Below are 22627 nucleotides of genomic sequence, written 5' to 3' on the forward strand. Positions count from 1 at the left end.
GACATGATTTCCCACGCACAAAGCCATGTTGACTATCCCAAATCAGTCCTTGCCTTTCCAAATACATGTACATCCTGTCCCTCAGGATTCCCAACAACTTACCCACCACCGAGGTCAAGATCACTGGTTTATAGTTCTCTGGCTTGTCCTTACCACACTTATTAAACAGTGGCACCACGGTTGCCAACCTCCAGTCTTCCGGCACCCCACCTGTGACTATCGATGATACAAATATCTCAGCAAGAGGCCCAGCATTCACTTCTCTAGCTTCCCACAGAGTTCTCGGGTACACCTGATCAGGTCCTGGGGATTTATCCACTTTTAACCGTTTCAAGACATGCAGCATTTCCTCCTCTGTAATCTGGACATTTTGCAAGATGTCACCATCTATTACCCTACAGTCTATATCTTCCATATCCTTTTCCACAGTAAATACTGATGCAAGATATTCATTTAGTATCTCCCCCATTTTCTGAGGCTCTACACAAAGGCCGCCTTGCTGATCTTTGAGGGGCCCTATTCTCTCCCTAGTTACCCTTTTGTCCTTAATATATTTGTAAAAATCCTTTGGATTCTCCTTAATTCCATTTGCCAAAGCTATCTCATGTCCCCTTTCTGCCCTCCTGATTTCCCTCTTAAGTATGCTCCTACTTTCTTTATACTCTTCTAAGGATTCACTCAATCTATCCTGTCTATCCCGAACATATGCTTCCTTCTTTTTCTTAACCAAACCCTCAATTTCTTTAGTCATCCAGCATTCCCTATACCTACCAGCCTTCCCTTTCACCCTGACAGGAATATACTTTCTCTGGATTCTTATTCACTCATTTCTGAAGGCTTCCCATTTTCCAGCAGTCCCTTTACCTGCGACCATCTGCCTCCGATCAGCTTTTGAAAGTTTTTGCCTAATACCGTCAAAATTGGCCTTTCTCCAATTTAGAACTTCAACTTTTAGATCTGGTCTATCCTTTTCCATCACTATTTTAAAACGAATAGAATTATGTCGCTGGACCCAAAGTGCTCCCTCACTGACACCTCAGTCACCTGCCCTGCCTTATTTCCCAAGAGGTGGTCAAGCTTTGCACCTTCTCAAGTAGGTACATCCACATACTGAACCAGGAAATTGTCTTGTACACACTTAAGAAATTCCTCTCCATCTAAACCTTTAACACTATGGCAGTCCCAGTCAATGTTTGGAAATTTAAAATCCCCTACCATGACTACCCTATTATTCTTATAGATAGCTGAGATCTCCTTACAAGTTTGTTTCTCAATTTCTCTCTGACTATTGGGGGGTCTATAATACAATCCCAATAAGGTGATCATCCCTTTCTTATTTCTCACTTCAATCCAAATAACTTCCCTGGATGTATTTCTGGGAATATCCTCCCTCAGCACAGCTGTAATGCTATCCCTTATCAATAATGCCACTCCCCCTCCTCTCTTGCCTCCCTTTCTATCCTTCTTGTAGCATTTGTATCCTGGAACATTAAGCTGCCAGTCCTGCCCATCACTGAGCCATGTTTCCATAATTGCTGTGATATCCCATTCCTATGTTCCTAACCATGACCTGAGTTCATCTGCCTTCCGTTAGGCTCCTTGCATTGAAATAAATGCAGTTTAATTTATTAGTCCTACCTTGTCACTGCCTGCCCTGACTGTTTGACTCACTTCTGTTCTCAGCTGTACCCGTCTCAGATCGATCTCTTTCCTCACTATCTCCCTGGGTCCCACCCTCCAACCTTACTAGTTTAAATCCTCCCAAACAGTTCTAGCAAAGTTGCAGATGTCTCCTCATGAAATGGTCCTCCTCATCCAATTCGCACAGTAGTCAGTCAATAATATACTAACACATGATCTAGGAACAGGAGTAAGGCATTCAATCCCTCAAATCTGTTTTCACCATTCAATAAGATCATGGCTCCTCAAATTTGCATTCTTGCCTATTATTGATAACCTTTCAAATCCTTGCTTAACAAAATCTATCTACCTCTATTATTCAAGGACACTGCGTTGACTACTTTTTCAGGAAGAGAGTATTTCAAAGATTCAGGGTGAGAACCAGGGCAATCCCTGATTTTTAAACAGTGACTCTTAGTTCTAGATTCCTCCATAACAGGAAACAGTACAATTTTGTTAGCAGGAATATGTACAGCTGCATATCTCCAGGGAAATATACCTTATCAAACGGAAGCTTTCAGCAAGGAATTAGAACTACAGAAAATTTTTAAAAGTGTATATAAAATATGCAAAAAAAAATCTCTGGACTTTTTCCAATGAAACACAGCAATCTTGGTTTATCTGATACTTGAAAGCGAGCCAGCCCTATTTTCCTGACAAGGAACAATACAGCCGTATGGGTTTACAGCATTAAAAAATACTTGGCTTGTTACGCTTGTGCAGTTACTTGCTAAAGCAATTGAGAACTAACCCCACACTCTCCAAATAACTGAAAAATCATCTGCCTCAATTAGTTTCTGCAGCAAAACATTCACTTTGTGATAACCCTCTGTGTAAAGACATCTCCAAAGTACTCCATTCATTTTCTTATAGGCAGATTACATTGTTCTCCCCCACTTGCTGAGTCTCCAACCAGAAGAGATCATATGAAAGTTGTATGGGTGGGAGGGGAGAAACTGTTTCTGCATGTAAAGGGTCAAGAACGTGAGGGCACAGATTTAAAGTGCTTTCCTATTCTAATGGGAACAGTTCCAGTACTTCATATCTTTCCTCACAATTATAACTTTTCATTCCTGGTATCATCTTTGGTAACAATAAATTCTTCACACAATCACAGAAATTCTACAGCACTGTATGAGGCCATTTGGGCCTACTGTATCTGCACTGGTTCTCCAAATAAGAATCATGAACTTGGTGCAATTATTCTGATGTTTCTCTGTACCCTTGCATTTTGGATGATTATTTGAATAAAAACAATGCCCTCTTGAATCCCTCAATTGAACCTGCCTCCACTGAGCAGTGCATTCCAGACTTGAACCATTCATTATGTGGAAAAACTTTTTTTTCTCATCTTGCATTTGATTCTTTTATGAAGTACTTTAAATTTGTGCCCTCTCGTTCTTGACCTTTTTACAAGCAGGAACAGTTTCTCCCCTCCCATCCATTCAACGTTTTTATGACTTTGAAACTTCTACTAACTTTCCTATTCGCCTCTTCTCTCCAAATAGAACAGTTTCAACCTTTTCAATCTCATAACTGAAGTTTCTCATCTTGAAACCAGTCTTGTGAACCTTGTCTATAATCTCCAATGCATTCACATCCTTTCTATATTGTGGCAACCAGAACAATACGCTTGCTGACATCTAACAAATGTTTATACAAGTTAGGCATTAATTGGGATGGCACAATGTCACAGTGGTTAGCACTGCTACCTCAGACTGCCAAGGACCCAGGTTCAATTCCAGTCTCGGGCAACTGCCTGTGTGGAGTTTGCACATTCTCCCTGTGTCTGCGTGGGTTTCTTCCGGTTTCCTTCCATAATCCAAAGATGTGCTGGTTCGGTGGATTTGCCAGGTTAATGTGAGTTTATGGTAACAGAGTAAGGGGTGGAATGCTCTTCGAAGAGTTGGTGCAGACTTGATTAGCCTCCTTCTGAACTGCAGGGATTCCATGAATTCCTTCCTATGTATTCTAGATCACAAGTAATAAGGCCTGGGATACACTATGTTTTATTAACTGCACTCTGCACTTATTCTGCCATCTTCAATTAAGTATGCAGACTTATATCCAAGACCAAAAGAATCACCTCACACTTCTCTTGCAAAGACTGTGCATTTTTATTTTTGTATATTTTTTCAATTGTGGACTGAAATGCAAAAGAAAAACAGATTTAAAAACCAAGCTGCCTGGTTTGAAAACAAGTAATTTCTTTTCTTCAGTATTTACTCAGGAACAGGGCATTGTTGTCGATGAGAATACTGAGTCACAAATAAGTAGAATGGATGGCTATGGGTTATAGTGTCTGCAGGTGAACTGGAGCTGAGGGGTTATGTACAGATGGAGTTTTCACTGACAACAAGAGCTGTTTGGTTTGTGATTGCGTGACCAGTTGATGACAGAGACGTTCAGCCTGCTAATAACCATGTGATTGGTTCTCATCTAATAGTAAAGCTTAGGGCTGCAAGCAAGATACAGAGAAGCTATCAGAACTCCACCAGCAATTGGTCAAAGCTGTGGCTTTTAATTAACAAGTCAGAGACCTTTTTGCAAGTGAACCAGCCACTCTGTACCTCTGGTAAACCAATGGAATCATTTAGAGAAGGATGACTGAAAAGCGGTGTTCTGATCCACATCTGATCCCCTGTGAACAGATACCACTAAACTGGTTTCCTGCTTATTCCTCTCCATCCATAACCCATGTTTTTCCTGGTCTGTATCTGTTTGTGCATGTGTTGTGTAAGGGGGAGAAATAAAGAGATTAGATCTTTAATTTGAAGAATTACAGATTGACAGTTCTAAGAAGGTTATCTAAGATTTTCTAAGATTACAAATAGATCTTGATCAATTGGGCCAATGGGCTGAAGAGTGGCAGATAGAGTTTAATGTGAATAAATGCAAGATATTGCATTTTGGTAAAACAAACAAGGACAAGAATTATACAATTAAAAGTAGAGCCTTGGTTAATGTTGTAGAACAGAGAGAACTAGGGGTTCAGGTACATAATTCATTGAAACTTGCATCACATTTAGATAGGATGGTTAAGAAGGCATTTAGCACACATGCCTTCATTGCTCAGAACCCTGAGTATTGGAGTTGTTACATTATGTTAAGGTTGTACAGGGCATTGGTGAGGTCTCTTCTGGAGTACTGTGGCCAGTTCTGGTCGCCCTGTTATAGGAAGGACTTTATTAAGCTGGAAACAGTTCAGAACAGATTTACCAGAGCTCATTGGGGTTGTTAATCTGGTCCAATGAGGGAACTCATATTCTACAAAGTCCACCTGGCTGACCTCGTTACAATCGCAACATCTCTGCTCCTGAGATATCCTATTCACTCTGAAAGCTGGCTCTGAGGGAGCTGGATTAGTGTCAAAGACTCTCCATGTGGTAAATAAAGGGTGACTTGTTGATGGGATCGGCAGAGTTATTTCAGTTATGTCTGAAAGTCCATGCACAGTACAATCATCTCTAACCCATTTCAAATGAGCAAGTGCAACTTCAGTAAAGAGACTTGCAGAGTCATGAAATTAAATGAGGGATCCAATTTAAATCATTTGCTCATCCAGCTTTCCTTAACAGTACTGATGCTTTGCTCCTTCCGAAATTGCATATTGGAAATTTTAACCTACAAAACTGGGGTCCATTTCTTTGAATCCAAGCTTACCCCCAACAAGGCTTTAGGCTACAAGTAGAATCTTGGAAAATGGGATTTAATGTCTGTGGCACTAGATTCAATTGCAGTGAGTTGCTGTATTAAAAACAACTCATACATTGTGTGGTGAAACATCAACAAACTACTTGTGGAATCCAGCATCGCACGGCACTTATTTAAAACAGAAACTCGTGATAAACAGGCTGTTGTGGATGCTATTTATTAAAAATATCAAAAATTCATTACCATCTCAATTTATGGTATAATTTAAACTCTTCAACTGCATTAATGTCCTATAATATTTTGATGACAATTCAGCAATCTCTATTTCTAAAGCAGTTCAATATAGCTCACTGCTGGCAATGAAATGAAAGCAGCATATTGACAGGCGTGTTCTTAGTCACTTACTTGCTTCGGGAGGATCTGTAAATGCTCCAAAGGTCACAGGAGGGCTTCTAACACCTGCCTTGTTTTCCCATGTACCTAAACACAAATCAGCAAGATCAATTCAAGACAAAGCAACAAAATAGTTGTTCCTGAAATGAAGGTGTGGAATTTTTTGTTACACTGCGATTGGAATAAAAGTGCTTATAAAAGGGCTCATTCTCCCAACAAGCACTGTCTGCTTGCAGAAATAACTATTAAATCAAGGTTGCGGAACACTCCAATTTTCAAACCAGCTATCAGTGCGAGTGTCACTTGTTGTAAGAAAGTCTCATCAGGAAAAATGGCTCTTGAAAACCATTAACATTTAATTATTCTGCATTTCAATGTGCCAAAGACTGAAGGAATTTAAATTTATAATCAAATTCTTATTTGGAAACAAGCTTCCTGATTAAAGTGGAAATTGTTGGAGAAAATCAGCAGGTCTGGCAGCATCTGTGGAGAGAAAGCAGAGTTAGCATTTCGAGTCCAGCTCTGAATAAAGATGACTGGACTTAAAATGTTAGCTCTATTTTTTTCTCCACAAATGATGTCAGACCTGTTGAGTTGTTTCTTTTTTAAGTGCAATCTTCTAATTACTGAGGGTTGCTTAGCTCAGTTGACTGAACAACTGGTTTACAATGTAGATGCCAACAATGTTAATTCAATTCTCAGACTGGCTGAAGTTACCATAACAGACTCTCCCTCTCAACCTCTCCCGAATTGTGGTGACCCCCAGGTTAAACCACCAGCAGTCCTCCCTCTCCCTCTCTCTCTCTCTCTAATGAGAGTGCGTCTCTGTGGTTCTCTCTGAGATGATGGTGACTTATAATTATTTTACAAATGGTTAATTTATAAAGTTCTTTATATTGTAATGTTAATATAGAAGAGTACACACGAAAACACCTAACACGTTCTTGTAAGACTCCTACACCCTGATAACTCACGGATAGGTGGAAATGCAAAGTCAAATTCTGTAAATACTGACCATATCTGTCCATGCACTTTCAAATTTTCTACAGTAATCTTAATAAAAAATTACAAATCTTGTTGATAATATTAACTGTAAACTATTAATCTAACAATGCAAGTGACCAACTTCCCTTACTGTTTCTCTTCCAGCTCCTCCTCCTCTCCCTTTGATTCCCTCCCTTTCCTCTATGCCCTTTTTTTCTTTGGTTTCTTTTGTTGTCCAGGTAGGTCTCCTTTCCCTCATCATTTCTTTCCCACATATTCCAACTCCTGCACAAGATTCCAAATGCAGATACTGACAGACTTAAAAGCATTTCAAATGATCTTTCTTGAATATTGCTCAAGGGAAAAATAGAATAAAATTGTTTTTGTCACTTTTTTTTGTGCGGCAAATAAATCTGACTTGAACAGGTCAAAAAATAAGTACTTGTGGAAAACAATTGTTGCAGGCATCTTTATCCAGTAATGGTGTGAGGGTGAATCAACAAACAGTTTATATTATAGCCCTGCATATTAAATGTCCCAAGTCAGGTAAACATTGTCGTTACAATAGTTACTGCTTGACACAGACACTATTTCTCTCCTATGCTGAAGTAACCATGTGATCTGCAAGAAAAGTGTTTAGCAGACTTTTGTTTTACATTAGAACAAACTTTTAGGTTCAGAGCTATCACTGTTAGCAGTTTGCATAAATGTCTTTTCGCCTATGTCATGAGACACTTTGTTTTAGGACTGTAGTATAGGAACCACTGATTGATTACTTAACAAAGAAAGTTTATAGCCCAGGAACAGGCCCTTCAGCCCTTCAAGCCTGAGCCGATCCAAATCTACTGTCTAAACCTGTCGGTCAATTCCTAAGCATTTGTATCCCTCTGCTCCCCACCTACTCATGCATCTGTCCAGACATATCTTAAATTAATCTACCGTGCCTGCCTCTACCACCTCTGCTGGCAACGCGTTCCAAATACCCACCACCCTCCGTGTGAAGTACTTGCCGCGTGTATCCCCCTTAAACTTTCCACCTCTCACCTTGAAAGCATGACCTCTGGTTACTGAATCCTTCACCCTGGGAAAACGCTTGTCTCTATCCACCCTGTCTATACCCTTCATGATTTTGTAAACCTCGAAGGCAAGCATACTATATGCCTTCTTGACCACTCTATCCAGCTGTGCAGCAACCTTCAGGGTACAATGGACCTGCACTCCCAGATCTCTCTGCCCATCAACTTTTCCCAAGGCTCTTGCGTTCATTGTATAATTCGCTCTAGAATTAGTCTTGCTTAAATGCATCACCTCACATTTGTCTGGATTGAAAGCCATCTGCCACTTTTCTGCCCAACTCTCCAGTCTCTATATTCTCCTGTATTTTCAGACAGTCCCTTATGCTTTCTGCTACTCCACCAACCTTTGCTTCATTAATGGAATAGGGGTATCACTGATAAGGTCAACATTGGTTGTCCAGCCCTAAATGCCCTTTACTAGTGGTGAACCACCTTGATGAACTACTTCAGTGCAGGTAGCATGAAAAGGGATTTCCAGTTTTGTGATTCAGTGACAGTGAAGGAGCAGCGACATAATTCGAGATCAGAATGGTGCTTCTATGCTTTTGTTAAGTGGTAGCAGTTGCAGGTTTGGAAGGTGCTGTCAAAGGAGGCTTCACAGGTGTCAATGTGTGCAGTGATGGAGGAAGTGAATAAACAGGGTACTGATCAAGTGAACTGCATTGGCCTGTATGATGTTGAGCTTCTTGCATGCTGTCAAAGCTGTACTCATCCAGATAAATGGAGAGTATTCCATTACATTACAGACTTGTACATTGTAGATGGTGGACAGTCTATATTGAATTGGGAGTGAGAGAATTTCAGAATGTATGAGTAGTTAGAAAGTTGCTTGACTTGGCAAAGTTTATTGACACCACAGGCACAGAAGTCCCATTATATGGGTGATCTTATTTTCATAAGGCAGGCGTAAAGCACATAAGAGTTGAAAAATCTTAGAAGGGAGACGAGGCAAGCTTATGTTACCAAAAGGTCATTCTAGATTGATCACGTCAAAGTAATTTAAATGCTGAGTGGCACATTTATTTTAAAATGATATAAATTTTAACTTTGTATTTTCATCTTTTGCTTCTTTCATTGTATAATTGTAATAGAATATACACACTTTACAAGGTTCCCTCTAGTTCTGAGTACAAAAGCTCAAATCTAATATAAATAACTTAGAGGAATGTCTGACATTACCAGGTCAAAACTGAGGCATCTCTTGTTCTTCCCTGTCATGATTTACCAGTTTTGGCAGGTACAATTTCACATCACATTTAACATGGGTTAGGTAAATTCCTCATCAGTGAATGAAATTTTCCTATTTGCAGCTAAAGTGTTTTGTTGAGGGAAATTCATGGTGTCCAGCCTGCTGTGCAGAGTGACTCTTTTCAGACAACCTGCCATTCTTCTCCATATTTATTATGCTACTGGACTCTCAGGCTCCTTGAAGCCAGAGAGGCCAAAGCACATGCTATTGCCCGGACCTTTTGGTTTTCACACGTCTGGCACCATAATTAAAATCCAGCTGAACAGCACTCAGATGCTGCATGCCGGGAACTACAACTCACACAGTGGTGCTCGAGCCTCGACATTCCTACATGGCCAAGAAGGAAAGCTTACTCTCCAACTCACAGAAAGAGACCTAGAGGTGTTAGTGAACAGGCAGAGAGGAGGGCAAAGATTTTCACTCTCAACACTTGCATGAACAATTTTGTGTTTCATTATGGATAGTTTTCTTTTGCCTGGAATCAAACTAGGGACAATTTGGAGACTACTCAACCTTAATCATTTGAGCTCCTAATCCTGTGTACGAGAAAAATTTTGTCACAACAGTTTCATCCATCTGTCTGAGCTGTTATTTTAACCTACTGCTTCATTCATTCCTTTGATTTTACTGCAGTTGTAAGTAATTCTAAGGATACTGACCTATATTAGCGAAGATGTCCTGCTCAGCAGAATCTGCAGTGTCCCAGTCAATTCCACTACTAGTCGAGTCCTTGGTTGTCATGCTCCAACCTGAGGTAGCCATTGGTCTATCTGAGGGTCCCCAAGCCACAGAGCTTGTATCTCCTCTCCCTGTGAACTGCCACGTGACAGCTTTGTCAGTGGCCTCATTCCAGCTGGAAACCGTATCAGCTAAAGAATCAGACGAAGCATTCCATGCAATGGTCTCTGGAAAAGAGTGAAAAATATAACAGTTGGCCAAATATCATTCGCTATAGCATCTTCAATATTTTACAAGCAATTTCACATTTATTTATAAAACAAATGGTCTAGTTAAAACGCAGATGTATAATTATGAAGGATATACTGTTTATGCAGTGGAAATCAAAATGTGATTCAATCAACTTTAGGCCAACATTCAAACATTCAATGAACTATTGCAGAGCCACAAACCTTTCCTCTTTCTGGGTAATATTTGACCAATCCTTTTCAGGAAAGTTTCCTGAAAATCCTTTTTCTATGGTAATGTAAGTATTCTCAGAAAAATGCCTGTAAGTATCTTCAAAAAACCTCAAATCTGTTACAAACTTGTGCCTTCGCTCCTTGTCTTACTGGTGACTGAAAATCTCACATTTACCCAAGGTTGTTTCACATGCTTGCCCTTCTTTGCTCAGAATTTTGAGTAATGGGATGTTATGTTGAGGTTGCACAAAGATGTGATGAGGCCTCTTCTGGAGTACTGTGTCCAATTCTGGTCACCCTGTTATAGGTAGGATACTATTAAGCTGGAGCAGGTTCAGAAAAGATTTAACAGGAAGTTGCCAGGAATGGAGGATTTGAGTTATAAGGAGAGGCTGGATTGGCATTTTTCTCTGGAACATAGGAGTTTGAGGAGTGACCTTACAGATGTTTATAAAATCACGAGGAGCGTAAATAAGGTAATTGGCAGGTATCTTTTTCCCGAGGGTGGGGAATTTCAAGACAATAGGGTATATTTTTAAGGAGAGGAGAAACATTTTAAAAAGACATTGGTGATTGGTTTTTACACCGAGAACGGTTTGTGTGTGGAATGAGCTTTCAGAGGCAGTGGCGGACGCGGGTACAGTTACAATGCTTAAAAGGCAGTTAGATAAATATGTGAATAAAATGGAACGATACAGGCCAAGCATAGGCAAGTGGGACTAGTTTAGTTTGGGATTATAGTCGGCATGGAACTGGTTGGACTGTAGGATCTGTTTCCATGCCGTATGACTCTATAATTGCTCATTTTCTGCTTCATGGCTATTAAGTAAAGGAGTCTTGGATTAATGAGTTTTACTGTATAAGGTTATGGATGTACAAAAAGTGTGGATTTTACTGTCAAGATTAGAATAACTAGGACAATGTTATGAGTTTGCAAGCTAACATACAGAATTTTCACCAGATTCTAAAAACATTCTAATGAACGCGTGTGTGTTTTGATGGCGGTTGACTAACCCAGCTGAATATTTTGAGGATGTCAGATCAAGGACAATGATATGTCCTTTTCAAGCACAATTGGGAATGTGCAACAATTAGCCTTACCTAGCCAAGCCAGCAAAACTCACATCCCATGAAAAGAAACAAAAATGGTGTATATTTGCACATGTGGAAGGCATCTGATACATAAGAGTTTTAGTTAATACTAAAAGCATGCAAAATAATGTACATGGATTGATAAGTAGTAGTAGGATATGGAGAATGGGGACAAAGGGAATGTATGGTGATTTGTAGAAAGCATTATTTCCAGAAATACACACGAGGCCTCAGCTTTATACAAATGCAAGACTCCTGTAATCTCAAACCATATATATTCCTTCAACCAGTCACTGATAGTTAGAGATCCAGGTTTTCAGACAGCATTAAATTAGAAGGCCCAGAAGTTATGATGAAAATCACAAAGTGAAATCAATAAATATTTTGCACACAATTCAGGGAAATATACAATTCTTACTCCAAAAGATCCATTGAGATGTTAATCATTGAAACTGATAGACTTCTGTTGCAGAGAAATGCTGATGAGTATGGTGCAAATGTGGATTAATGGATTTGAGGTACAGACTACCTAGTGACAATCTCCTGTGTTTTCCCCACACTCTTGCACACTATTTTTATCCAAATAATCATCCAATACAATCATCCAATCTTGAATGACGCAACTGCTGCCACCACATTTTCAGACTGTGAATTCCACACATTAAGTACTGACTGAGTGAAAAGTTTAATTTTCATATCACACTTGCTTTGTTTGCACATCAGTTTAAATCTGATTTGGAGATACCGGTGTTGGACTGGGGTGTACAAAGTTAAAAATCATAAAACATCAGGTTATAGTCCAACAGGTGTATTTGGAAGCACTAGCTTTCGGAGCGCCGCTCCTTCATCAGGTGGTTGCGGCGTTCCAAAAGCAAGGGCATTCCGAAAGCAAGTGCTACCAAATACACCTGTTGGACTATAACCTGGTGTTGTATGATTTTTAACAGTTTAAATCTATGCTCTTTTGCTCTTATTCCTTTTTGAATGGAAAAAAGTTTCTCTCTACCTATTCTATCCAGCTATTCGTAATTTTGAAACTTCCATGAAATCTCCCCTCAGCTGCCTTCTCTCTAAGGTGAGCAATCCCAACGTCTTCAATCTATTCTCATAACTTACACTTCTCATTCCTGGAACCATTTTTGTAAATCACTTCTTCAACATCTCCAATGTATTCACATCTTTCCTATAATGTGGATCCCACAACAGTTCACAATGTGTCAGTTGAAGTCTAACAAGTCTGTTATACAAGTGCAACATCGCTTTCTTGCTCCAATACTCAATTTCCCTGTTAATAAAATCCAAGGACACTGGATGCATTATTAACTGCACCTGTCCTACTACTCTTAATCATCTGTGAACCAGTTTCCTCTGCTCCTGCACCTCTTATGGAATTGTACCCCCTATTTTATAATGTTCTTCCTATCAAAATGCTTTACATCACACTTTTTTGTATTAAGCATCATCTGCTTTTGCTTCGACATCTGTCAAATGTCTGTAAAATTGTCAGATGAAAATTAAGAAAGCAAAGTATCACAGACGTAAGAGGCCTGAAATAAAATTGGAAAAGATCAGCAGGTATGTCAGTATCTGTGAAGAGTTACAAAGTCAATATAATTAACTGCCCTTTCTACCAACTTATCAATGTCTTTTTGGAGTTCTGAAATAGCAGAAAAGGCTCACTCCTGATCTTAAGTGAATTGAATCTGCAGGCAACTGTATGCTTAATTTTACACAATAACAACAGTAAACACTTGGTTGCATTTATTTTGTAGTTGTAGCATCTAACTACATCTCCTGCTAACTGAGATGTACAAAAGTATTTCATGGGTTATAATTCTTCTGTCCCCATTTTCTTGACATCCAGAAACCAAGGTAGACTTTAAATATGTGGGTTGTCTAATGGCATATCTTCAATTCTTTTCTAATCGAGAGATTAGAGGTCAATTGTAACAGTTTATGGTCAATACTGCCATTCGCAACAACTTGCCTGCAGCAACAATTTTGAACATTAAAAACTGACAGCAAATAATCAGTACCAGTTAAGACTTCCTGTGACACAAAGTAAGATATCGGTTCTAAGGGTGTAATGTCTTTGACTGCTATTATCAATCATGCAATCACAGTAACTATGGTTTTCTCCTGCAGCTATTCTTATCTCTGCTCAGCCTTCAAATTTACCACTGTGGTCAAAGTTTGCTGTGAAACAAAACTTCATTTCCTCTTCCACTTAAAGTGAGTTACTAGACCTTTAAACAGGATAGCATCAAAAAACGTGTTTTCAATTAAAGTTTGTAGAGTGGCGATAGCTGGCCAGTGCATCCTCCCAGGAGAATTCAAGGTCTTGAGAAAAAGATTCAAAATAATATATCAATCCAACAATGTAATCAGTTTGTATTAATCTCAATCACCAGACGTAATGTCAAACAGTAGCATTTTAGTTACACATTAACCCTCCAAATACATGGCATTACATTTATTATTGTGCTATTCTTAGTTCTTTTCTAATTAGCCTTTAGGGAATGAGTTTATTCTCTAGTTCCCTTACAACATTACCTTATGAAAGAACTGGCTGAGAAGCACCAAATGTGGCTAATAGTGACACCCAATTTTACCAACTGTGGACTGTCATAGTAGAAAATGTCACAAATACATTATACAATTTAGAATTGCAGTGCATGTGTGTGTACTTTTATACAATCATCCACCATTATTCAATAGCCAAGGAAGTAAAAGGACTCACACTACCAAATAACACTCAAAAAGATCAGTGTCCTGAAACACTGAGTCTTATTAACTCTCTTCAGAGGTACTGCCAAACCTGCTGAGTATTTCCAATTTTATTTCAAATATTTTACATATTTAATATTTTCCTTTTTTCATCTTACCATTGTACAGACATTTGGCAGATGTCAAACCAAATGGTAACAAGATATAATTTGAAAGGAAAGGAACAGAATGTATATCACAAGGAGCTGTGATACTGGGTATAGTTCTCTTCACCTAATCATATGAAAATTTTACTTGAGAAGAAAAGAAGCAATCAAACTGTTAAAATGTTAACGTTAAGGAATTTGGATTTGTTTTCTTTGGGTAGGAAAAGTACTTAAGGAAATGTAGTTGGGATTAAAGTTAGGGGATAAAATAAATGTTGAGATTGTTGTTTGACCTTTGCCATGACATGCCCCACTAGAACTACTCAGTATTCAAAGTTTGTGAGAAGATTTGTAGCTCAGGTGCTCGTTGCTGTGGTTCTGTTCGCTGAGCTGCAAGTTTTTGTTGCAAACGTTTCGTCCCCTGTCTAGGTGACATCCTCAGTGCTTGGGAGCCTCCTGTGAAGCGCTTCTGTGGTGTTTCCTCCGGCATTTATAGTGGCCTGTCCCTGCCACTTCCGGTTGTGCGGATCGTTAGCTGTCTTCCTGTTTGTCCTATATAGTGTTTTGTGCAGTCCTTGCATGGGATTCCTTCTATTGGCCTGGAGTGGTTATTTCAGTTAATAGAACTGGCTACAATAACAGTTCATGTTACTGAGCATTTCAGTAGATAATCAATAAACAGAATTCAAAGGCAATCTGAAATAGGAAGCAAACATGGGGAGTCTTCCATCACACTCCTAATTTGTTCCTCATAGATGGTGAACTTTGGGGAGTCAAATGGTGAGTTACTCACCACAGTATTCCTAGTCTCTGACCTGCCGTTAGTCGATAGTTTTTGATCGCATCATTGATGTCACCTCCCATTACTTTATTGTTGACAGACAGTAGACTGTTAGATAAATAACTAGCTGGATGGGATTTGTCATGCATTGTGTACAGGACAGATCTTGGCCATTTTCCCCACTGTTAAGTAGATGCCAGTGTTATAGCTGTACTGAGCTTAAAAATGTGCTGCTGGAAAAACGCAGGTCAGGCAGCATCAAAGGAGCAGGAGAATCGACGTTTCGGGCATAAGCCCTTCTTCAGAAATCCTGCTCCTTTGATGCTGCCTGACCTGCTGCGCTTTTCCAGGAACACATTTTTAAGCTCTGATCTCCAGCATCTGCAGTCCTCACTTTCTCCTTATAGTTGTAATGGAACAGTGTGACTAGGGAAGCAGCAAGTTCTGGAATACAGGTCTTCAGGGTTATTGTTGGAATGTTGTTCTGAGATTTAAAATAAAAACAGGAAATTTGGACAAACTCAGCAGGTCTAGCAGCACTGGTGGCATGGTGGCTCAGAGGACGACACAGTGGCTCAGCAGTGCTGCCTCACAGCACCAGGGACCCAAGTTTGATTTCAACCATGAACGACTGTCTATGTGTACTTTGTACGGTCTCCCAGTGTTTGTATGGGTTTCTGCTGGGTGCTCCGGTTTCGTCCCACAGTCCAAAGATATGTAAGTTAGATGAATTGCTCACACTAAATTGCCCAGTGTTCAGGGGTGTATAGGGAAGGTGCATTACCCAGGCGAAATACAGGGTTACAAAGGATAGGGTAGAGGGGTGAGTCTGGGTTGAATGCTCTTCAGAGAGTCAGTGTGGACTTGTTGGGCTGACTGGGCCTGTTTCCACAATGAGGGGATTCTATGATTCTATGGTGTTGAAGATGTTAGTTATGCTGCAGCTAGAGTACTACATACAATTGTGCTCATTGTATGACAGGAAAAATATGATTACATCGGATAGAGTACAATAAGAAACTTGTAAAGATGTTGCCAGGAATGGAGAATTTTAGCAATGAGAAAGGATTTGATAAACTTGGGTCATTTATTCAGAAATAGAAAAGGTTTAACAGAGATGTAAATGAAGTGTATAAGCTACAATTCAATAGTCTGGATAGAAAGGAAGTGTCTACTTCCTTTTCAAGAGAGATCAGTACCATGTGTATTTAAAGCAAATGGTAGTAGACAAACAGCAGGTTGGAAGAACACAGCAAGCCAGGCAGCATCAGGGGGTAGAGAACTTGATGTTTCAGGTATTAACCCTTCTTCAGATATTTCTGAAGCTGCCTGGAAAAGAGTCATGAAGAAGGATTAATACCCCAAACACTGACTTGTCCACCTCCTGATTCTGCCTGGCTTGCTGTGTTCCTTCAGCCTCCTGTTTGTCTACTTTGGATTCCAGCATCTGCAGATTTTTTTTTTGTCTCTAAAGCAACTGATAGATGGATTAGTGAGAAGTTAATGAGAATTCTTTTGCACCCAGTAACTGGCAGGAGTCTGAAACTCACCATCTTTCAGATCTGCAGTGACAGAAACCTTCAAAACATTCAGAAGTACTTGAAAATGCACACATACCATCAAAACTGACAAGGCTAAATATCAAGAGTTGGCAGGTAGGAATGGAACTTGAGACCATGATTGATATAACAAACGTCACATAACCTTCTTACAACTCACCTATGTCCCAAAATCCCTTAATATCATTATCTAACAAAAGACCAGCTCAGTTATAAAATTAACAGCATGCCTACCATTGCAGAGGAATATACATCAGTAGGCCATTCAGCCCCTCAAGTTTGCTCCAACATTCAATAAGATCATGGCTGATCTATGACCTAACTCCATCTACTTGCCTTTGCCTCCTATCTCTTAATACCTTTGCTTAACAAAATAAAATCGATCTCAGATTTAAAATTAGTAACTGATCCAACTTGCATTGCCATTTGCAGAAGATATCTGGCAGCAACCAGTTTACACAGAAGTCATGAGGTCAACTTCCTTCACTATGCGCACTACCGATTTTCATAACTTCAAACAACTATTAGAAAGGACCATTACTTAAAGCAATGGACAAAACAAAAATCAAACAATATCTGGTATCTTTGGCTGGGTTGGTTCAGGTGGAGACCAAGACCCTCCTGCTGCTGAAGTTGCGTTCAGCTGTGCAAGGTAAAGAACAAGCACACAAGGTAAACATTTTGCATCGAGGAACATTACTGGAGATTTCAAGGATATCCCGTTCATACCATCAGATAGTGAATGGTATATTACAGGAGAGGGACCTCAAGTAGAAGGAAATGTTATTTCGTTTACTGTCAAGTTTATCATAGCTTGCACAATTTGTCTATGCAAGGATGAGCCTGTGCAATGATACAGTTCAACTGCTGGTGACAGGACTTAGGTATAACACGGCACATAAATATAACATGATTCAGCACAGGCCAGTGTTTTGTGTCACAAATAAACAATCCTATTTCCAATGCAGAAAGGATTTTAAAATCAAAATAATATAACTACAAATAAGATCCTGCAGATAGAATATAATGCCCCTAATACTCCATTACTTACCAGGTATTTCACATGACAATTCTCCCCCAAATTGTTGATAAAATGGAGCACAAAGTTGCAACACATTCTTGGATTCCCTGGAATTCCTGCCTTTACTCCTGCTTCATTATGCCATTAAATGGCTTCCTGTCCCAAATCCCAACAATTAACCCCTCGCCCACACCAAAATCAGTTGTTCTCTGTTCAGGGCAGTATCACGACCCAAATATGAACCTGTCTCCAGAGTCCCACTTCCTCAGCCAAAATACAGCCTTAATGTCAAGATGAAGACCTAACGTAATCCATAATTTTTCAGCACAGTAAAACCAAAATGCTGCAGATGCTGCAAGTCTGAAGCAAAAAAGTGGTGGAGAAACTCAGCAGGCTTGGCAGCACTGTTCAGAACAGTCATATGAGACTTGAAATGTCACCTCTGTTTCTCTCTCCACATGAGCTACCAGATCTGCTGAATTTCCCCAGCACTTCAGTCCACAAATTGGCACTGTCAAAATCACCCCCTTTATTCTACAGCTTATCTGTGTTGAAGTGTTCCTCTGTAAAGACTTACAGTCATTGATAAAAAGCCTTTACGGTGATAGATATGATTCACTGACAGTGCCGGCAGAATGTCATTGATCAGTAGTAACTTCATTAACAATTCTATTCATTAAGACAAATCATAAGCCAAGAAGCCAACCGGAAGAAATTTCTTCCGGTTTAGTTTTATCATTTTAATAAACTGGGTTGTATAAAAGTCAATGCGGAAAGTCAATAGAACTCTGAGACTACTTAGAGTTATACTCAATGGGACAGTTTTATTCCAAAATGTATTAGAGAGGAGAGATCAATATTATTCCCAGAAGTATTCACCCTGACAGTGGTGAATAAGGGCATTATCTGCAAGTGCTTACAATAGAGAAATATAATAGAACATTCTGCAGGTAAGCAGCATGTGACAGAGGAAAGCAGACTAGCATTTTGGTGCAAGGGCTGGGCTGAAGTGATAAGTATTAACTGTAGATGAAGAATAATCTCAGCTGAAAGGCTAAACTTGTCTTTCTTGTTCAGATACTGACTGATTGCTGGGCCTCACCTTTACTCCCTTTGATTAAGATTCCTACTATTAATTTTTATATTTTAAAGGTTTTGCCCTGACATATAGATAAGCTAGTGCTTGCTATTAATGTATTTTTTGCAGCTATTTTATACTACTCCAGTACTTGACAAAACATGCTAACTCCCAGCTCCATGCTACAGTTTACATCAAATCGTTAGCCTCTAGATGCAACGGTTTGTGGAACTATGCATACACTGCACGTGTTAGCCTAGAGGATTCTATTTCAATCAGTTTCAATTCAGATCAGTATACAGGACATGACAACTGTAGCTATTTATTACAGTATCATCAGTCCACTCACTCACAGTTATAAGATTTCAAGTCTAGTCTAATACAACAGCTCCAAAATAGCTGAATAATTCTACAAAATATTCGGAACAATGTATTTCTTAGGCATGCCTTAGTTTATCTAAATATTTTTATTATTTCTACCAATTTAGTGGCTTAACTGATTCTCACATTAGATTATATGCAGGCCCTCGCAATCAAATTCCCAACCTTTACTTTCTAACTAGGGATTTCCATCCAAAAAGACATTTAATACAGTCCAATTTGCTTTTTTGCTGAGAAGTTATATTTTAGTAACACAAAAAATATGCTTAGTTACGAGAAAAGAATGTTCCATTTTACGTCTGGTTGGCGCTGTACTAATTATAGTATCTGTGTCCGACAAGGTTATTTCAGGCAGATAGATGTTACCAAAACTCCAAGGCTGAACTCTAGCTCTCTTAACACCCTCACTTTGCCATCAGAAGTATATTTTATTGTGAAATCAGTGTCCTGCATTTGCTGAATTTGTACTTATATACCTTTTAATGTAGAGGAACATTCCAGAGTATTTCAGCAAGTCAGAGGAACGTGCTGACATAATAGTAATATCACTGGACTAAAATCCAGAGGAAAGAGTAATGCACCTGGGACCTAGAAACTTGGAATTTAAATTCAACTAATAAAATCTGGAATTGAAAGCTAATCTCAGAATCAGGGTCACCTTAATGAAGTTGTGGGTATTCTGTATCTTTAAGGGAGCTGAACTTTCTGGCGAGCACAAAATGTTCTGAACAAGGTAACAATGTAACATTTGGTCAAAACAGCTAAGAGCTGTGTTGCCAGGATGCAAAAACAAATTTGAATTTCGAAAATCAGTTTAATTTATACCCCAGGTTATCAAAATCCAAACTAATTTGAAAAATAATGTTTTGGCAACAGTAAACCAATGAAATGATCCGATGTTTAGGACAGTTACCCAGAGTGGCAAAGAGTAGCGAGCACCAATAACTAGAGAGACTGCTTATAGAAAGATTTGCTCTCTTAAAGGTACCCTTTATCTATCAATGACCTGTGAAGCAGAATCCCTAAGAAGAAAAGAAGACAGAGGAAAATCTACAGAGGACACTCGTCAAAGCTGACTGGTTTTGAAACGTGACTTTTTTTTTGTAAATCGTAATTGGGATCTTTATCGGACCAGTATTGTAGAGGAGAAAGTAAAAGATAGGTTTAGAGAAAGGAGTTGTAAATAGTTGTTAGTTAATTATTCTCTGTTAGACTTTTAAAAAGTTGTTAATTTTACATTAAATAGTGATTTTTGGGATAGTTCTTTGCCTCTCAAATTTTAACAGATGACAGAACAGGGTGAATCTTTTCTGTGTTAGCAGAGGGGTTTACGTCGTGTTGCAACAGTTTGGTGGTTCATCTCGGGTCTGAACAGTTTGGGTCTCAGATTCAGGATTTGAACAGGTTTAGACAGATCCAGTCCGAGATATGAATAGATTTGGGGTATGAAAAAGCCCAGTAGATTTAAGCAGTTGCAGCTTAGTGTCCTAGATCTTTAAATAAAATGTCGGTGAGACAACTTGTTTATTTGTGGTTGGTTAAATTAAAAGTGAGAGAAATGGCTCTTAAAATTGCTAACGAGATTCTGGGATTTGAAGATGATTCTCAAATTTGCCAAAAATGTTTAGAAGGAAAGAAAAAGGCCATACTTTTAGAATTAACAAAGAAGTTAGATTTGGGTTTAACCAAGGGCAAAATACAGGTGAAATTGTAAGGGAATTACTCAAACACTTAATTGTGTCAGAGAAATAGACAAGTGCAGTAGAGGTAGAAAAACTTAAATTACAATTGAGGAAAATGGAGTTAGAAGATAAACAAAGGGAGAGAGAAGAGAGAGAGAGGGAAAAAGACAGAGAAGGTTCTTCGCTGAGCAAAAAGAGAGAATTTGAACTTGAGAAGTTGCAACTTAGTCAGCAAAGTCAAGATAACAGGATGGAGATTAAAAGAGAATGTAGTGATATATACAAATATGTTAAAACTCTGCCACATTTTGATAAGAAAGATGTTGAAGCCTTCTTTGTATCATTTGAAAAATTGGCTAGGCAGATGGAGTGGTCTGAGGATTTATGGGTAATGCTAATTCCGACTAAACTGGTAGGTAGAGCCAGTGAGGTATTTGCCACAGTCAGACGAGGGTTCAAGAGATTATGAAGAGGTTAAATAGGCTATTTTAAGTGCTTATGAATTGGTACCAGAAGTGTATAGACAACGCTTCAGAAATGTAAAGGAGGAATCAGGTCAGATTTATTTTGAGCTTGAAAGAATTAAACATAGTAATTTTGATAAATGGATGCATGCTTTAAAGATAGTTAGGATCTTTGAGGCTCTTAGAAAGATTAGAGGAGAAAGTGAGGTCTGCAGATGCAGGAGATCAGAGATGGAAATGTGTTGCTGGAAAAGCGCAGCAGGTCAGGCAGCATCTAGGGAACAGGAGAATCGACGTTTCGGGCATTAGCCCTTCTTCAGGAATGAGGAAAGTTGGTCCAGCAGGCTAAGATAAAAGATAGGGAGGAGGGACTTGGGGGAGGGGCGTCGGAAATGTGATAGAGGCGGTGCTGAATTTGATGGATTTGACTGAGACAGGCTGGGAGGAGGGGAAATGAGGAAACTGGTGAAATCCGAGTTCATCCCTAGATCAGATTGGGAACCTGGTCAGCGCAGATGAGTTGGACCAAACAGTCTGTTTCTGTGCTGTATGACTGTAAGTCCCAGATGTCCTGGAGGCAGGCTGATTATAAAATAATTTCTAAATTTCCTTTGAATAAATTGTGTTTTGCATAATGTTGAGTAGTTTGACCAGTTGCATCACATCTGGAACATAACACTTCACATGTGCCTTTAACATAAAAAAAAGAGTTAGGATCTAGGCTATCTTATTAAAATACTTTGAGGAGGTCGGGTCTGGATGTTAATATCAGGGAACAGGGATTTGGCATCAAATAGCAGCAGGAAGTGCTAGAGAAACTCAGAAGGCTTCACAACTGAAGGAAGAGCTAGTCAAACTGGTACAGGAGGCATACTAATCATGTACACTTCAAAATGAAAGAGCTGCATGTTCATTTCCAAATATTCAAGAGTTTGTTTTTCCTGTATAATGTAGGGTGACTAGGTTCAGATAGTATATAAAATGCTAAAGTGGATTGACAAGGTGGGTGTTGTCCACATGCTCCCCCTTGCAGAACAGTCTCGAATGAGGGGTCACAGATATAGAGTCAGAGGAGATAGGTTCAAAACTGAGATGGGGAGAAATCACTTCTCTCAGAGGGTTGTGAATTTGTGGAACCCACTGCCCCAGGGCGCCATGTAAGCAAAATTGATCAACAGTTTCAAGAAAGAAATATGTTTCTGATGAAAAGTGGGATAAAGGGCGATGGGGAGCAGGCAGGAGACTGGAGTTGAGACCAGGATAAGATCAGCCATGATCATGTTAAAATGGCAGAGTGGGCTGAAGGGTAAATTGTCTCATCCCCACTTCTAGTTCCTATAATCCTATACCTGTGTTATGGGGATTGTGATCTGAGGTATGTGGTACGGGGATTGTGATCTGAGTTATGTGATACGGGGATTGTGATCTGAGGTATGTGGAATGGGATTGTGATCTGAGTTATGTGGTACGGGGATTGTGAACTGAGTTATGCGGTACGGGGATTGTGATCTGAGTTATGTG

The 22627-nt window shown here is 39.3% G+C and overlaps 1 protein-coding gene across 1 annotated transcript in view; it reads right to left on the reverse strand.

Moving 5' to 3' along the window:
- The window catches only part of LOC122540659 (protein LYRIC-like), a 99269-nt gene that overhangs the window by 34268 nt on the left and 42374 nt on the right, over positions 1-22627 (reverse strand). The window contains exons 5-6 of the mRNA XM_043676683.1: positions 9696-9941; positions 5740-5814 (exon numbers count right to left, since the gene is read on the reverse strand). Of these exons, the coding sequence (XP_043532618.1) occupies positions 5740-5814; positions 9696-9941 (321 nt within the window). The remainder of the gene's footprint in view (positions 1-5739; positions 5815-9695; positions 9942-22627) is intronic.

The sequence above is a fragment of the Chiloscyllium plagiosum genome, chromosome 3 (assembly GCF_004010195.1).
Source record: "Chiloscyllium plagiosum isolate BGI_BamShark_2017 chromosome 3, ASM401019v2, whole genome shotgun sequence".
Lineage (NCBI taxonomy): Eukaryota > Metazoa > Chordata > Chondrichthyes > Orectolobiformes > Hemiscylliidae > Chiloscyllium > Chiloscyllium plagiosum.